Genomic DNA, 14,471 nt, shown 5'->3' on the forward strand with positions numbered 1-14,471 from the left:
TAATTGTATTTCAGCTTCATATTTTCCTATCCTAAACAGTGCCTACAGCAAGAACGATAGAGGAGTCAATAAGCAGACTTCCTTCATTGCTTTTTTTTTTTTAAAATAATTTGACTGCCTAATGTCTTTCCAGATGCCTTGGAGAGAGAAGTGCTAAATAACATTTGCAAAACCATCCAGTAAATATCACTTGAAAAATGATTGTATCAGGAAAAAAAGACCACTGTTCCAGATTAATTATGATGATTCTATGATATTTTGTCTACAAACAAACCAAGCTCAGTAATGTGCAAGGTTATTGGGAAATGCCATTTTCTTTTTTCCAAATACTTTGCCAAGTCTCATGGTTTTGTTTATGTATCACGAGTGTCTGATCCTGGAACTGATTAGATGGGATTTGTATGCAAATCCATTTGGGATTTAACAAAAATTTGGGAGATTAAGAGTTTACATTTTAGCCAATTAGGTCTTAAGCTGTCCCTTTTAAAGCCCTTTGAACCCTTTGAAGAAGATGTAAGGGTACAAAGTTTTTAGGAAGTTCAAGTCTTTTCAAAAGATTCTTAAAAGTCCTTTTTTGGGGAGTCTACATTTCTCTCCTTCACATACGGCACTATGTCTCCCAAAACTGTACTGATAACAGGTTGTTCATCTGGCATTGGGCTGGCTTTGGCTGCTAAACTAGCAAAAGATAAGCAGAGGAGGTTCAAAGGTGAGTTTTCAAAATTGTGGATTTTGTGTGATGTGTGTAAATGGTGTATATGCAAACTGTGACTAAGTTCATAAATAATGAATATATATAAATATATGTATATATTTCAATTCTGCAATTAAATAAAAAGCTGGTATGTTATCATGCAACACAAAGGAAATAAACACAAAGGAAATATCAGCGAAAGTTAACTATTTCCAACAATGCCTCTCACATCCTTAAAATATCTAAAGTATTCTTAGAAAACAAAATGAAGAGTAGTTTGTAGCTGAGAATTTCATCTGCCTTCCAAAATATGAGTGTTATATGACTGGTTACAGCTTTTTCAACAATCATTTTGCAAGCAAGTTTAAAATAAACTCTCTTTATTCCAACATTGTCTATTATCCCCAAATGTTAGGTAGCCTTGTTATATATAATGATTATATAGATAATAAGTTAGTAACTATTTACAAAACATGGTTAAGCAGGCCAGTTACAGATTTAACAAAAGTTTTCGCACAAAATCTTATGTACAGTTAATGATACTAGCTTAGTTATGATAAATATGTTTGGTTGTTAGGAGTTCTGTGTATTATACTAATCCAGAATACTACCTAACCTTGAATTGTACAAGATAAAAGCAGGATATAAATCTAATTAATACAAGAATAAATTCAGTAACCAGGTTAAAATTTGAACATATATAAATAGGTTTAAGTATTTATTTGGCACTTAAAGCAAATACAATTTCTCTGTCAAATAGGTTTTGATGAATTATACAATATATTGCTAAATGGGAATTCAAATTTTATATGAATATGTTAAAAAGTGCACAGCAGTGAGTATCAACCTCACTTTCAAAAAAAGTTTCAGTTGCCTGGTCCATCTCTATACAGTGTTATATATTTGTTCAGGACAAGCATGATCTGTTGTATTGGAAAAGCCGATTCGTGGTAAATGTTGAATACTTTCAGAGTTCAGACTTCCTCCCTAGTAATTATATGCATATTCGCTAACAGGCCATAAGCTGCACTGAAGCACCATTTCAGATAACAGTTTTAAAGGACAAAATGGTGAAAATATTAATATTGGGATGAGATTAACCATAGTTACAGCTCTTTCCTGGTTTGCCCATTATATTTCATTGCAAAAAGGATTAAATTTTAAAAATATATTTATACTACTAGTGTTTTACAGCAAAAGCTTAGTCATCTCTTGAAGAATTTTAATATAACATACCGTAGTACCAATTTTAGAAATGATGATCTCTTGGAACCTTTGCTTATCTATCTATTGCAAATTTTGAATTCCCCCTTTTGCTAGTTTTAACTTTCTTAACAACTGTTGGTATAACGAATAATTTTTTCATCTTGTGACTGCATGGGCATTCTGTAGTTCTATTTAATTGTTTGCATAATTTGCCAGCTTATTTTAGCTTACAAATGTTTTTGAGATATACAAAAACTATAGTTTGTAGACTTGTCCTCTTGAGGATCAAAATAATTTATGTCAAAAGTGGGGTCTATGGATCTCTAGTGTGCAAGCTTGAGAATTTACAGTATTTGCTCCAATTTATTTTGCTTCAGAATTCCTGCATGATCAAAAGCTATTGATTTATGCTAACCTTTTCTTCTACTGTTCCAGTTTTAAATCCAGATGTCCACTGCATGGTCTTCAAAACACTGACATCTTGGATCATAAAATGATACTTTGATATTTTTGGAATAGATTATTTGCCTGTGTTTAGGGTCATCAACTGGTGAAAATAAAACATCCAAGTCTTTACTTTTGGACCTTTAGTAGATTGATATAAAGCAACCAACAACTTGTTTTTACAAATGAATTTTAGTATACTCCAAGGCAGGTTTTTATTTATTAAATTTTTATCTCACCTTTATTACTTTATAAGTAATTCAGGTATGTGATCATAAACAATACTCCTTCCTCCATTTTCCCCACAACTGCAACTCTGTGAAGTGGGTTAGACCAGTGATGGCAAACCTTTTAGAGACCGAGTGCCCCAAAACCACCGCCCCACCCCCATCCCTGCTCCACCCTGCCCATTGGGCCACCCACCACCTCCACGGCCCACCACAGATCACCCAGGCAGCCCAGCAGCGCCATGGCAGCCACGCCCTCCGTCCATGCCCCGCAGCAGCATCTGCGCACAACGGGGCACAAGAGCAGAGTCTTGTCCCCACTGCCCGGCTACCATGTCCTTGGCTGCACTGCTTCGCGTGGGCCGGGCCCAGGGGTCACTCTCCTCCGGGGGGGCTGCTGGTGAGGAGGGGGCCGTGGGAGGAGGCGGGGCTGGGAAGACAGTGCGTGTGCCCACAGAGAGGGCTCCGAGTGCCGCCTCTGGCACCCGTGCCATAGGTTCGCCACCACTGGGTTAGACTTTCAGAGTGAATACCCCAAAGTCACCCAGCTGGCTTTCATGCCTAAAATGGGACTAGAACTCAGAGTCTCCTGATTTATCAACCAGCACCTTGTGGGGAACACATCTGCACACTACTACATTAAGAAAAGTTATATTTTAAGAACCATGAGATTGTTATATACACTAGCTGGACCTATAGTCCTGTACCATCTTGATCCTGATCATGGAGAGACTTTTCTTCCCTTTGCTCAAGACAAATGTTAGTGGACTTACACCCAAGGCTAACAATCATATTGCAAAGGATGAGTCTTGTATAGCATTTTCAAAGAGATAATAAACTATATTCCATGCTGTAACTTCCAATGTTTAGCAAATGCCAACTTTGCTATAGACCCTTCCTTCAACCACCTGTTGAAAGAAAATAGATTCAGTGTGAAGTGAGAGTCTGCTTCAGTTTTGTGAGGACATGCCCTGAGAACACATTTGTGCTTCCAAAAGCTCTGGTACCAGGGAATAATTACTGAATATTCTGGAAATACATTACAGTTCATAAAAATGAAGTAAATATCTATTGTAATGCACACCTGAAAATACCAGGTTGAGAAAAAATATGAGAAGAACTTGACAAAAGCAACATTACGAGACCAGTTGGTAAAATTGCTAATGTATTATGTAAGTTCATGTTTACCTAATATGCATATATTTATACAATTGACAATCTTATTTATATTGGGTTCATACTTTGAGAAAATTTTAAGCATTTGGCCATTTGAAATAAAACAGGAAAGAAACCATTCCCAAATTTGGCCAGCCAAGTTGAAAGGAATATATGACCAAGCCTCACCCTTATTCTAGTGATTGCCACAATGAGGAACGTCACCAAGAAAGAAAAGCTGGAAGCAGCCGCAGGGCCAGCACTCAACCAAACTCTAGAGATCAAACAGCTGGATGTCTGCGATGAGAAATCCATCCACAACTGTATTAACAGCATTCCTCAGAGACATATTGATATCCTCAGTGAGTACCCAGAGAATTGCAGCTTTATCAGCCTTCTGGGGGACATACAACAAACCCCTGTGAACCTGTGTGTTTGTGTGTGTGTTTGTGTGTGTGTGTGTGTGTGTCTGCATGGACCTGACTCAGTTAAGCAGATACCTCCATGAAAGCCAGTTATCCAGTTTCTCCTATTGCCCAAACCAAAATGGCCATTGAAGACAAGGGCATGTAATAATAATAATAACAACAACAACAACAACAACTTGTTTTCATTCTTTCCCACCATGCACATAAGCCATGCACATAAAGTCTGCTTTCACATATAATCCAGTCTTTTACTACTCTTGAATAACAATTCAGTTGCCAGGTATTCAGACACTTTATTTTGAGTGTATTGGTGAATATTTGGTTAATCTTCGCTTCAAGCAGCAAGAGGTCTTGGATTTTCTTTGGTGATGATCATCAACACAATAATCATGTGGTGTGGCAGTCTTCTTTATATTATTAATCCTCAGGTCTCTAAATATCTGATTATCTGGAAAAGTTAATGGTAGGTTATATTTTTTTTACTTAAATCTTTGGATATCCAAATGGCAAACTTTCAAGGTCCAATAATGTCATTTTCAGTTGACTGATTCCATTTGATGCTTTGTCTTATTGAGTGGGTAAGTGGGTAAAACAGTTAAAATTCTTAATTACTTCTTATAGTCAACAATGCTGGGCTGGGCTTTATTGGTCCTATTGAGTGTCAATCAATTGACGAGATGAAGGCTATAATGGAAACCAACTTCTTTGGTGTAGTAAGGATGATTAAAGAGGTCTTGCCAGACATGAAGAAAAGGAGGAGTGGACACATTGTGGTCATCAGTAGTGTCCTGGGTTTGCAAGGTAAGCTGACTTTAGTTTATCTACATTGTCTGTACAATAGTCAATTCAGAAGCAGCAGATAAGGCATCCCTTTCAAATGTATATCTTTTAGGACAATATTTCTTGCTCAACAGGTATATTAGATCACAATCAATTTCCAGATAGCATGAGCAAATAAACTGTGGGAAGTTTTCCCTAAGATATCTGGAGGATCCATGATTTGAAAATAATGCGGTTGAATAAAATAACCATCATAACCATTTTAAATCATGAATGAGGTAGAGATATCATAGATCATTCATGTACCAACATATGTACATTTACAAAAGAAATACTCTATACATATAATCCTTTCTGTATAGATCCAGTTGTTTCCATAATGCTAGTTTGAGACAAATCTTGCAGATATTTTGATTGGTATATTATTGTATATAAATAATACAGCAAGTAGCAATGTTTAAGCTATCTAAAAATAATAAATATATCCAAATTGGAGATACCAAAAACCTTTATAAAAGCAGTAGGCACATTTTGCTTTCAATTTTATATTTAGTCTCTCCAAATGTTCCTTTGGTTCCTAAAATGCATAAAACTCAGGAATCCAAATGAACAAGAATTTGCTGCTTGATCACGGTTCTAAAATTAATAATAAAAATAAAACCAATTCCAGTACCAGGGACAGGTTGGATTCTCACAACACATCAGATTAGCATTTGGTAGTTTCTGGTTTCAGCATGTTATAGGAACTTAGTCATTATCTTGTCTTGTTGACAGCCAATATAATCTATTATCCTACGAACTGATTATTTTTTCCTGGGTTAGGGATTGTAGTTCATTCTATCTTCCCATTGAAGAACCATAAGTAACATCAGGGGAAAGATAGAAGCAATGTTTCCAGTTAGTGTAGGCTTTCACAACCAGTTATCTATGGGAAGTGTTGAGCTTCAGGGTTTAGTGTCTGTGGTCTAGACCACAAATTTCTTGATATTTTGCTGGCAACTGTGGTTGGCTCTTCAGAGGTAAGGTGACCCAATGTTTTTTATTTTCTAAACTTTGGGAAAAGAAAAGCTGTGGGAAGCCATTCACATCAATTTCTCTTGTAAAATCCCTTCAACAACCCCCCTCTTCCAAAAGGCCTAGGCCAGGAAATGGTCCTTTCTAAAAATGTGAGGAAAACTCGGCCAACATGGTTTGGGCTTGTCTTGAATTCGATCACACAGTTGTGTAAAGAAAAGCCAGCAGTACAAGGGAGAACTATAGAAGAAGTGAAACTATTTGGGCCTTTATAGACTGCACTAAAAAGGGGAAACAGCCAATTGGATCTTATCATCCCAAGCTAAATTCCTCATTTCTGATTAACAAACTATAGAGATAAGGTCATGACTGCTTAACCATAATCTATTATGTTTTGTCTTCTAGGCATCATTTTCAATGACATCTATGCTGCATCCAAATTTGCCATTGAAGGTTTCTGTGAAAGCCTTATTATCCAAGCACTCAGATTTAATATCTTGTAAGTGGGTAGTAGTGGTGATGCTAATAAACTCCCCTCCCATTAGAATATAGTCAGATTTGCCATGTCTTTATTTCTATAAGGTTTTAATGAATGGAATGCAAACAAAATTTCAGGAAAAACATCTGCACTCATTGGAATAATCTAGCAGAAGGCTTAGCTTTTGACCTTTAGCAGAAAAAAGTGGCAATATGTGAAAAAAATTTGTTCCGTTAACTAAATATCACATAGCTGCTGATCACTATGAATAGTTCAGGGTTATCCTCTATACAGATAGTCCTTGACTTACAAGAGTTTGTTTAATGACCATTTGAAGTTACAATGGCAAAGAAAAAAGTGACTTATGACCTTTTTCACATGATCATTGCAGCATCCTCATGGCCACATGATCAAAATTTGAATGCTTAGCAACTGGCATGTATATATGATGGTTGCAGTGTGCTAGGTCATATGATCACTTTTTGCAACCTTCTGACAAGCTAAGTCAGTGGGGGAACTAGGTTCACTTAACAACCATGTTACTAACTTTTGTTTTTCAACATGTTTTATTAATTTTTAACATACACCTTAATATTTGGTAAACATCGTGTTGTCTGGGTTAGTGTTTAAAAAACAATCAATAACAATTAATTTCTATAATTCTGTAGCCCATATAGTAGCTTTACTTGATTTCCTTTTCTTCCAATATTCTCTTTTGCCAACCTTAAGTTAATACAGTTCTTGTTTAAATAAATGACAATTGAATATAAACATTTTTCTCATGTTTCTGCAAATACTAACCACATTAATATAAAGCTTCTTTTCATTGATCATCTTGATTGCCTCATCATAAATCCTGTTTACATTCTTATTTAAATTTGTTTTCCCCACAATATTCAAACCATTCTTACTGGTTAAGATTTTTTCAAAATTAGTTACACTTAAATATTTAAGTCTTTTTTTCCTCATACAAGCCATCACATTTTTACATTTCTCATGTCTTAAAGAAAAATAAGAGAAAAGAAAAAAGACAAAACAGAGAAAACATTTCTTTTATATAAACCATTCCAACATTTTTATACTTCTCATGTCAAAAAACCAAACACAAAATAAAAAAAGAAAGAAGGCATACTATATTACTTGAGGGGTTCGTGCCTCTTGAACTAATCTTCATTTATATTCAAAATCTTTCTATTTCTTTAACCATATTCAAACACATGCTTAATTTTTAAATACTCCCTTGGTAATTCCCATTATCTAATTTCTTAATTCTCACTTCAGCCTTTTTTTTTTTTTGCCCAACATCTTCCCTGTTCAATATACTTCGATGAATCACATAATCTTCCCATAATCTTATAAATGTTGTTGCCAGTACAAAAGGCAAAACAGATAAAATGTTTTTATAGGAAGGTTTCACCCCTTTGTATTCAGTGAAAATCGTTTCCTTTTTTCCTTTCTTGATTTTATTTATTATTTTTTGTCTCTCAAATTCTAGTAATTCTTCTGGCAAAGTCCATTTTGCCAAATCTTTTTTCTTATCCTCAAACTTATTTTGTTATCTTAAAGTGTAGTTTGTCTTTTCTATATCCAGAATTTCCTGTAATTTTTTTCCATCTGGGTTAAGTCATACTTCCTTGTATCGTTAAATTTCATCTTAAAATCTCTCTCCTCTGTCTCATATTCAGCTGTCTGTTTTTTCGGCTCACTCTCTATTTTTATTTTCTGAGAATTTTTATGTTGTAAAGTTAAATTGGAGATGTGTTCATTTATATTTTCAAGGTTATGTTTAATTTCCTCGTGGTTTGAAATTATTGTTGTTTGGGTTAGCTGCAACATAGCATAGATCTCCTTCTGGAAAATATTTGTTTTTTCTTGGTATATTCTTTCTGCAGATCTCTGATTTTCCATGATAGCCAAAAATCAGGGTTTTTCTTACTCTGCAGAAAGCTTATGAGTCACAGTTGAGTTAGTATTTGTAATTCAGAAGGTTAATTCTTTTTTTCTTTATTTTAGAATTTATAATTCTCACTTTGTAGAAAACCCAAGATGTTTTCTTTTTTCTTTTTGTCACAGCTGTTCTCTGTTATTAAGACATTGAAGGTCACCAGAATAAAATTTATCTTTTCCTAGGCCTTGCCAGTCCCCGTAATAGAGCAGCTGTTGTATATTTTCATCCACCACTAGATGTCAGCACCAGTTCTTTCAGTTCTTTTCAGTAGTAGACAATTATTTACTTCTATTTTCATGATATAAAAGAAAAATCTTAACAGATTCCACCGATTTTAAACTTATCCAAATTAAATCTTATATTCTTTTTATTTCAATATATTTCTGTTCCCCCTGAAAGGTTTAATTCACCACTTCCATGTGCAGGAGGGTGGGGCAAAAGTCCCCCTCCTTCTCACTTTTGGAGGCTTTTTGCTTCTTGAGGTTTTTCTTTTTCCAGGAAATCAATTTCTAAGTAGAAGAAAGAAAATCACAGATCTTACCCAGTTCCAAACATGTTGTTTACAATCAGCTTGAAGTAGTACTTTTGGACTTCAGTTGCTTGTAGCTTGGGCTAGACTCGGAAGTTACTGTTCTGACCAAGAGTTAAGTTGCTTTTGTAAATCCAGATCAGACAGATAAACTCAATAAGAATGATTATAAAACAGATACACTTTATTCAGAAGGAAATACCTGCAATTGTGGTTGTTGCTCCTGGATAATATACATCTGTTCATCCTTATAGGTAAGAAATTAAGGCTTCCTCCATACCAACTTCTAGCATGAAAATGGGACCATCTGAGTCCTGCCATGGCCCCATGCTTATATCAGACAAGGAATGTTCCAAACTGGCACGTAGCCAGTATATCCTGCAATGAACTTTAGAAACTACTCCCACTGACCTACTAACATGATATAGCTGACTAGTTAAAACTACATTACCCATAAGCCATCTCTTAAGGAGACAGCACTTAACCCAATAAATGCCAAACATTCTAACATGCAGATCTCCATGATCCAAAACAGCTAGCCTCTTCTCCTGCCAGTTTCTGGAGGGCTTTTCCCAAACCAATTGGATTGACTGCCATTTCTCTGCAATTGGCAGGACTTCCCCCCTTCTATGTTGCCTCTACAGGGCAACTTCAGGCCTATTTAAGGTCCCCTGGCAGGCAGAAATCAGCCGTAGGGTGTGGAGCCCTGCCATCCCTCAGCTGCTGCACTAATGTGCAAACCCAAAAGTCACAACAGTGTTACTAACTTAACAACTGCAGCGATTCATTTAACAACTGTGGCAATTGTGTCATAAGTCGAGGATTACCTGTGTGGACTTTTGGAATCTGTTCCCCTAAAGGTCAGTTGTAACCCAATCCAAATTCAGAGTGTTGTTAAGTAGAAGAAAACTGCTTTAGCATCTATAAACATTTTGATTAAAAGCTGTTTCCAGAGGGACATTACTAGTCTAAAACAGGTTTCCTTGTCCTGGTGTCCTCCAAATTATTGACCCAATAAAATAGTACTTTGGAATTCTGTGAGTTGTAAGTTCAGCATTTCTTGAGACTTGAAGAAGGTAACCCAATATTTTCTTAATAACTCAATACAAACAACTTTCACTCTTTTCTTGGGAAGCTTACCTGATTGGTTCCAGTTTCCAGTATGAATTCCGACCAGTATAAACATTAGATCTGTACGATTGAATAGATTTTTGCAGCTCACTCAATGATTTTGAAGATGAACACGACTAGTTTACAATGAACACGACTAGTTTACAAAAATTAAAAACTGAAGGAAACTGAAATTTTGTAGCCAATGTCCTCCAGATTAGGACTGCTGGTAGTACCTTCTAAAAATCCATTTTTGTTATGATTTTTCATGCTTTATTTGTAGTGTCAGCTTGATAGAACCTGGTCCAGTGGTAACTGAGTTTGAGATGAAAATCTATGAAGATGCAGAAAAAGCTGACTATTCCCAGACAGATCATGAGACTGCTGAGATATTTTCTCAGATTTACATGAAAAATTCCAGAGCCATCTTCTCCAGCCTGAGTCAAACACCTGAAGATGTAGCTGAGGTGATAATATCCTCTAATGTGGGATTTGATACTGTAGAATCAAAAGATTCAGAGATTTCCTGTGATCTTACCATACTAACTATACTCCCTGTGTCCTGTCTCCTGTCTGTTTATAGTATCTGTAAGCATGTATGTGAAAGGAGGTTGTATACATGTAATTTTTTTTATGCACTCACACAGTATTGATAAATGTGATATGCTTTTCTCTGACACTTGATATCCTTAGGACTCTTGTTTATTTACATCAGGGGTCTTCAAACTTGGCCGCTTTAAGACATGTGGACTTCAACTCCCAGAATTCCTCAGCCAGCATGGTTGGCTGACGAATTCTGGGAATTGAAGTCCACAAGTCTTAAAGCGGCCAAGTTTGAAGACCCCTGATTTACATCATAGAACCTCATTTGTTTTTGTTGAAAAAAATCATCCTTTTGCTTCCTAAAGTTGACTTTTAAAATAATACTCACATGAATGTCTTCTGATTCCCTTGGCAGCATGTCCTAAAGGTCATTAGTACAGCCAGACCACCCTTCCGTCACCAGACTAATGCCATGTATACCCCTATGATGGCTCTCAAGCAAGCTGATCCCACTGGGGCCCTGATGACCAATTCGTTCTATAAACTGATCTTCAGATATGACAAGCTTTTGCGCATTAGCCTAAGGGCCATCCAGCTTCTCCGCTGGCAAGCCCGCAAAGTGAAACAAGGTGTCCGATTGCTGGGCTTCAGATAAAGTTCTTTGTGATGGTAGCCCAAACTGCACTGTCAGCAAGACGGACGAATGCTTAGGGGTTGTTGCATGGAAACTATTCAAGCAATTGCTTAATGTATTAGCTTTAGACTATTGAACTTACACTTTATGTCTGTTGACCTCTTAACTCCCCATTCTTGTTTTATGTGCATTGTAGCATTATTAATTGCAATGCGTATATAATTATTTGCAAAACAAAAAAAAACAGAGGAAAAAAAATAAAACAAAGAAGCATCAATAAGAATTCCCCCAAAGAAAATCAATTTATAAATACAAGAAGCATAGCTGAAAATCATTAACTGGGAATTTGCCAAATTCAGAAGAATATACACAAAAATATGGCACACACACACACAAGCACACAATCTTGAGGAGAGAAAAAAAATCAAAAAAAGAACATCCATTTTCAATATTTCTGACAAGAATGATATATTAGGAGAACAATTATTAATATAACCTGCAAATAGTAAATAAATTTGATTTATTTAATTTTTCCTGTTTTTAAAATAATTTTTGGAGCTTTTCTATAGTAGTAATTTTACAGAAATACAATCTACATTTTAAAACAGTATTGATAAAATGAAAGATATTTTACTTTTCCAATATATTGCAATAGTCAATGGATAACCATAAAAATTGAATCAATTCATTTTGTTGTATTGTAAAACAACCTTAATTCACTATTAAAGGCTTTAAGTAATTTTCTTGGTTTTTTTAAAAAAAACCTCTGACCAAAGCACTAATTAATTGGGCATTACCACTAAAGTTGATAATATGTACCAATTCATTTACACCCCAGATAACACAATCTATTATATTTCTAGCCTGCAGAATTCATGCTCTGCTAATGGCAAATTAATTTGGAATTGAGTATTGTTTATATGGTGCAGAGCATTAGAAGGCTGTATTGTTATTATCTCATTTTGTTGTATTTTACTCTTTCCATTAATTCAGTTTCTTATCCTGCTTTATGGTATTTTATTGTACCTTTTTTATTTTTATATGCTAGGTAAGCCTGTGACTTGATTCAATTGAACTGAATCTAGCACAGTCATAATGTATACAATGTAACATTAATAAAGTGTAATACCACTGCTGATTTTTTTTTATTTCTTTATGGCTTACTAAAAAGGTTTAAAAGAAATTGAATGTAACAAGAATTCCAATGATGTTCATAAAGTTTAGTACTCAAATAATCTCACCACTTTAAAACTCCTTATAGAAAGCCATTTTGCTTAGTATAAAAGTCTTATATTAATTTGATAAAGTTCTCTTACTATCAAATTAAATGCACGCTGTTCTTTATATCTTAATGATTTGTGGAGTACATATATTGTATGAAGTAATGACTGAATGTGAATACTTAGTTCTTTAAAAGTTCAATCTTCTGAGAACTCCACTAATTATTGCTTCATTGGTTTCAGCTTCCTGCTAAATCAAGATAATGATTTAGGTCTGATAGATTTAGTAATAGTAACAGTTACCTGGACATCTTCTAATGCCACAGATTGTCAGAGGTTCAACAGTATGTCTGAGAAAGAGGTAAATTCCCAAGAATATTGAAGAAATTAACTGGATCTATCAAAGTGCCTGTCAGACCACTTTAACTGACCCTCCAACTTTATACAGCAATGTTTCTCAACCTCAGTAAGGTTAAGATGGGTGCCACAATTTCAGAATCAACATGCTGACTGGGGAATTCTGGGAGCTGAAGTTCACCTGTCTTAAACTTGCAGAAGTTGAGAAACACAGCTATAGTGGATGATAGCAAAGGCCAGCCTAAAACTGAATAACAAATAAGTTATCCAGGACAGCATAGTTCCTCCACTTTCAGATAACTGGCTCCAGCTAAACAAAATACCAAATGTATGTCCAGACCAGAAACCATTGGGAATAGTCCAAGGTCCTCATGAGAGATAAGAAATCCTGATCCATCTCCTACCTGGGGAACTTCAGTTTGATAGACCTATAGGGTAGTCCACTGCCATGCCACAATTCACTCTGTCTAGCTCAGGAAGAGTAGCTGTTGTGCAGCAATGTAGATAGCATACCAACAGCCTCCCATTCTGTCCTGACAATCCAGACACAGCAACAAACATTCCACACTGATGGACTGCCTGATGAAGTTTATAGATACAGATGGCCACACCAGATCCATATTCTCCAGCCTTAGCCTGATGCATTGCAGAGTAATCCATTGCACACAGAGCTGGGAGGAATCAGTTTCTCATCTCCAAGCAAGCCATTCCTAATCCATTTACATATCTGGGTCTTCATTCAGGATGAATAAATATTACCAGCAAGTACACTAGCATTAAAATATAGGATCTTTAGGTTGAAGGGTCCTCCTTCATGATTGGAAAGGATCACTCTCCTGTCTCTGAAATGGCCAAACTTTTGTTCCTGCTACATCTGTCCTTGCCAGTTATGACATCAATATTTACTTGTAGATCCATGCAACAATCCTCAGTTCAGAACCTTAGCAGTTCTGCTTTTGTTCATGGTTATTCATGCCATGATCAATTCCCAATTGGACTCTTGCAGAGTGCTTTACCTAGAAAACTGTTGAGGCTTCAATTGGTCCAGAATGCTGCAGTGTGGGTAATTGTGGGCAAATGTTGTTATATTTATGTATGTATGTATGTATGTATGTATGTATGTATGTATGTATGTATGTATGTATCTATCTATCTATCTATCTATCTATCTATCTATCTATCTATCTATCTATCTATCTATCTATCTATCTATCTATCTATCTATCTATCAAATTTATTTGCTACCCCATCTCATGGTTCAGGCAACTCTGACTCTTAGGCTCATATAATACTGCTATATTGCAAGCTGCACTGGCTCCCAATCTTAACTGGGGCTTTATTTTTGGGGTGGCGCTTTCATTACGAGTGTTCTGAAAAATCACGCTAGGGCTTATTTTCCAATTGGGTTTTATTTTCAAGGAAACACAGTACAACTCATCTTACCATTACAAAAGCTATTATAACTGGTTCATTCCTCAAGCTTTAGGAGTTAGTTGAGCAGGACTCTCCCTATGGTTGTTTATTGTGTGCTGGTCACCATTTTACATTTTGTTATTTGCTTATTGTTATATGGCCTCCTCTTCCTCCTGTTTGTTGTTATGCATTATGCAACCGAGAGGCATACTGTTTGAGTTGGGTAAGGAAAGAAGGGAAGGGATGAGAACAAGGCAAGGTAAGGCAAAGCAGAGGAGGGGAGAGGAGAGG

At 35.8% G+C, this 14,471-nt stretch overlaps 1 protein-coding gene across 1 annotated transcript; it reads left to right on the top strand.

Annotated features, from left to right (window-relative positions):
* Nucleotides 1–612: 612 nt before the first annotated feature.
* LOC107303016 (retinol dehydrogenase 8-like) lies at nt 613–11,211 on the top strand. The gene is made up of 6 exons (XM_015832196.1): nt 613–709; nt 3,927–4,088; nt 4,776–4,955; nt 6,354–6,447; nt 10,297–10,480; nt 10,972–11,211. The coding sequence occupies exons 1-6, from the start codon at nt 613–615 to the stop codon at nt 11,209–11,211; spliced, it is 957 nt and encodes a 318-aa protein (XP_015687682.1).
* The last annotated feature ends 3,260 nt before the right edge of the window (nt 11,212–14,471 follow it).

This window comes from Protobothrops mucrosquamatus, unplaced genomic scaffold (genome assembly GCF_001527695.2).
Source record: "Protobothrops mucrosquamatus isolate PMUCROS unplaced genomic scaffold, P.Mucros_1.0 scaffold1, whole genome shotgun sequence".
In the NCBI taxonomy this organism is placed as follows: domain Eukaryota; kingdom Metazoa; phylum Chordata; class Lepidosauria; order Squamata; family Viperidae; genus Protobothrops; species Protobothrops mucrosquamatus.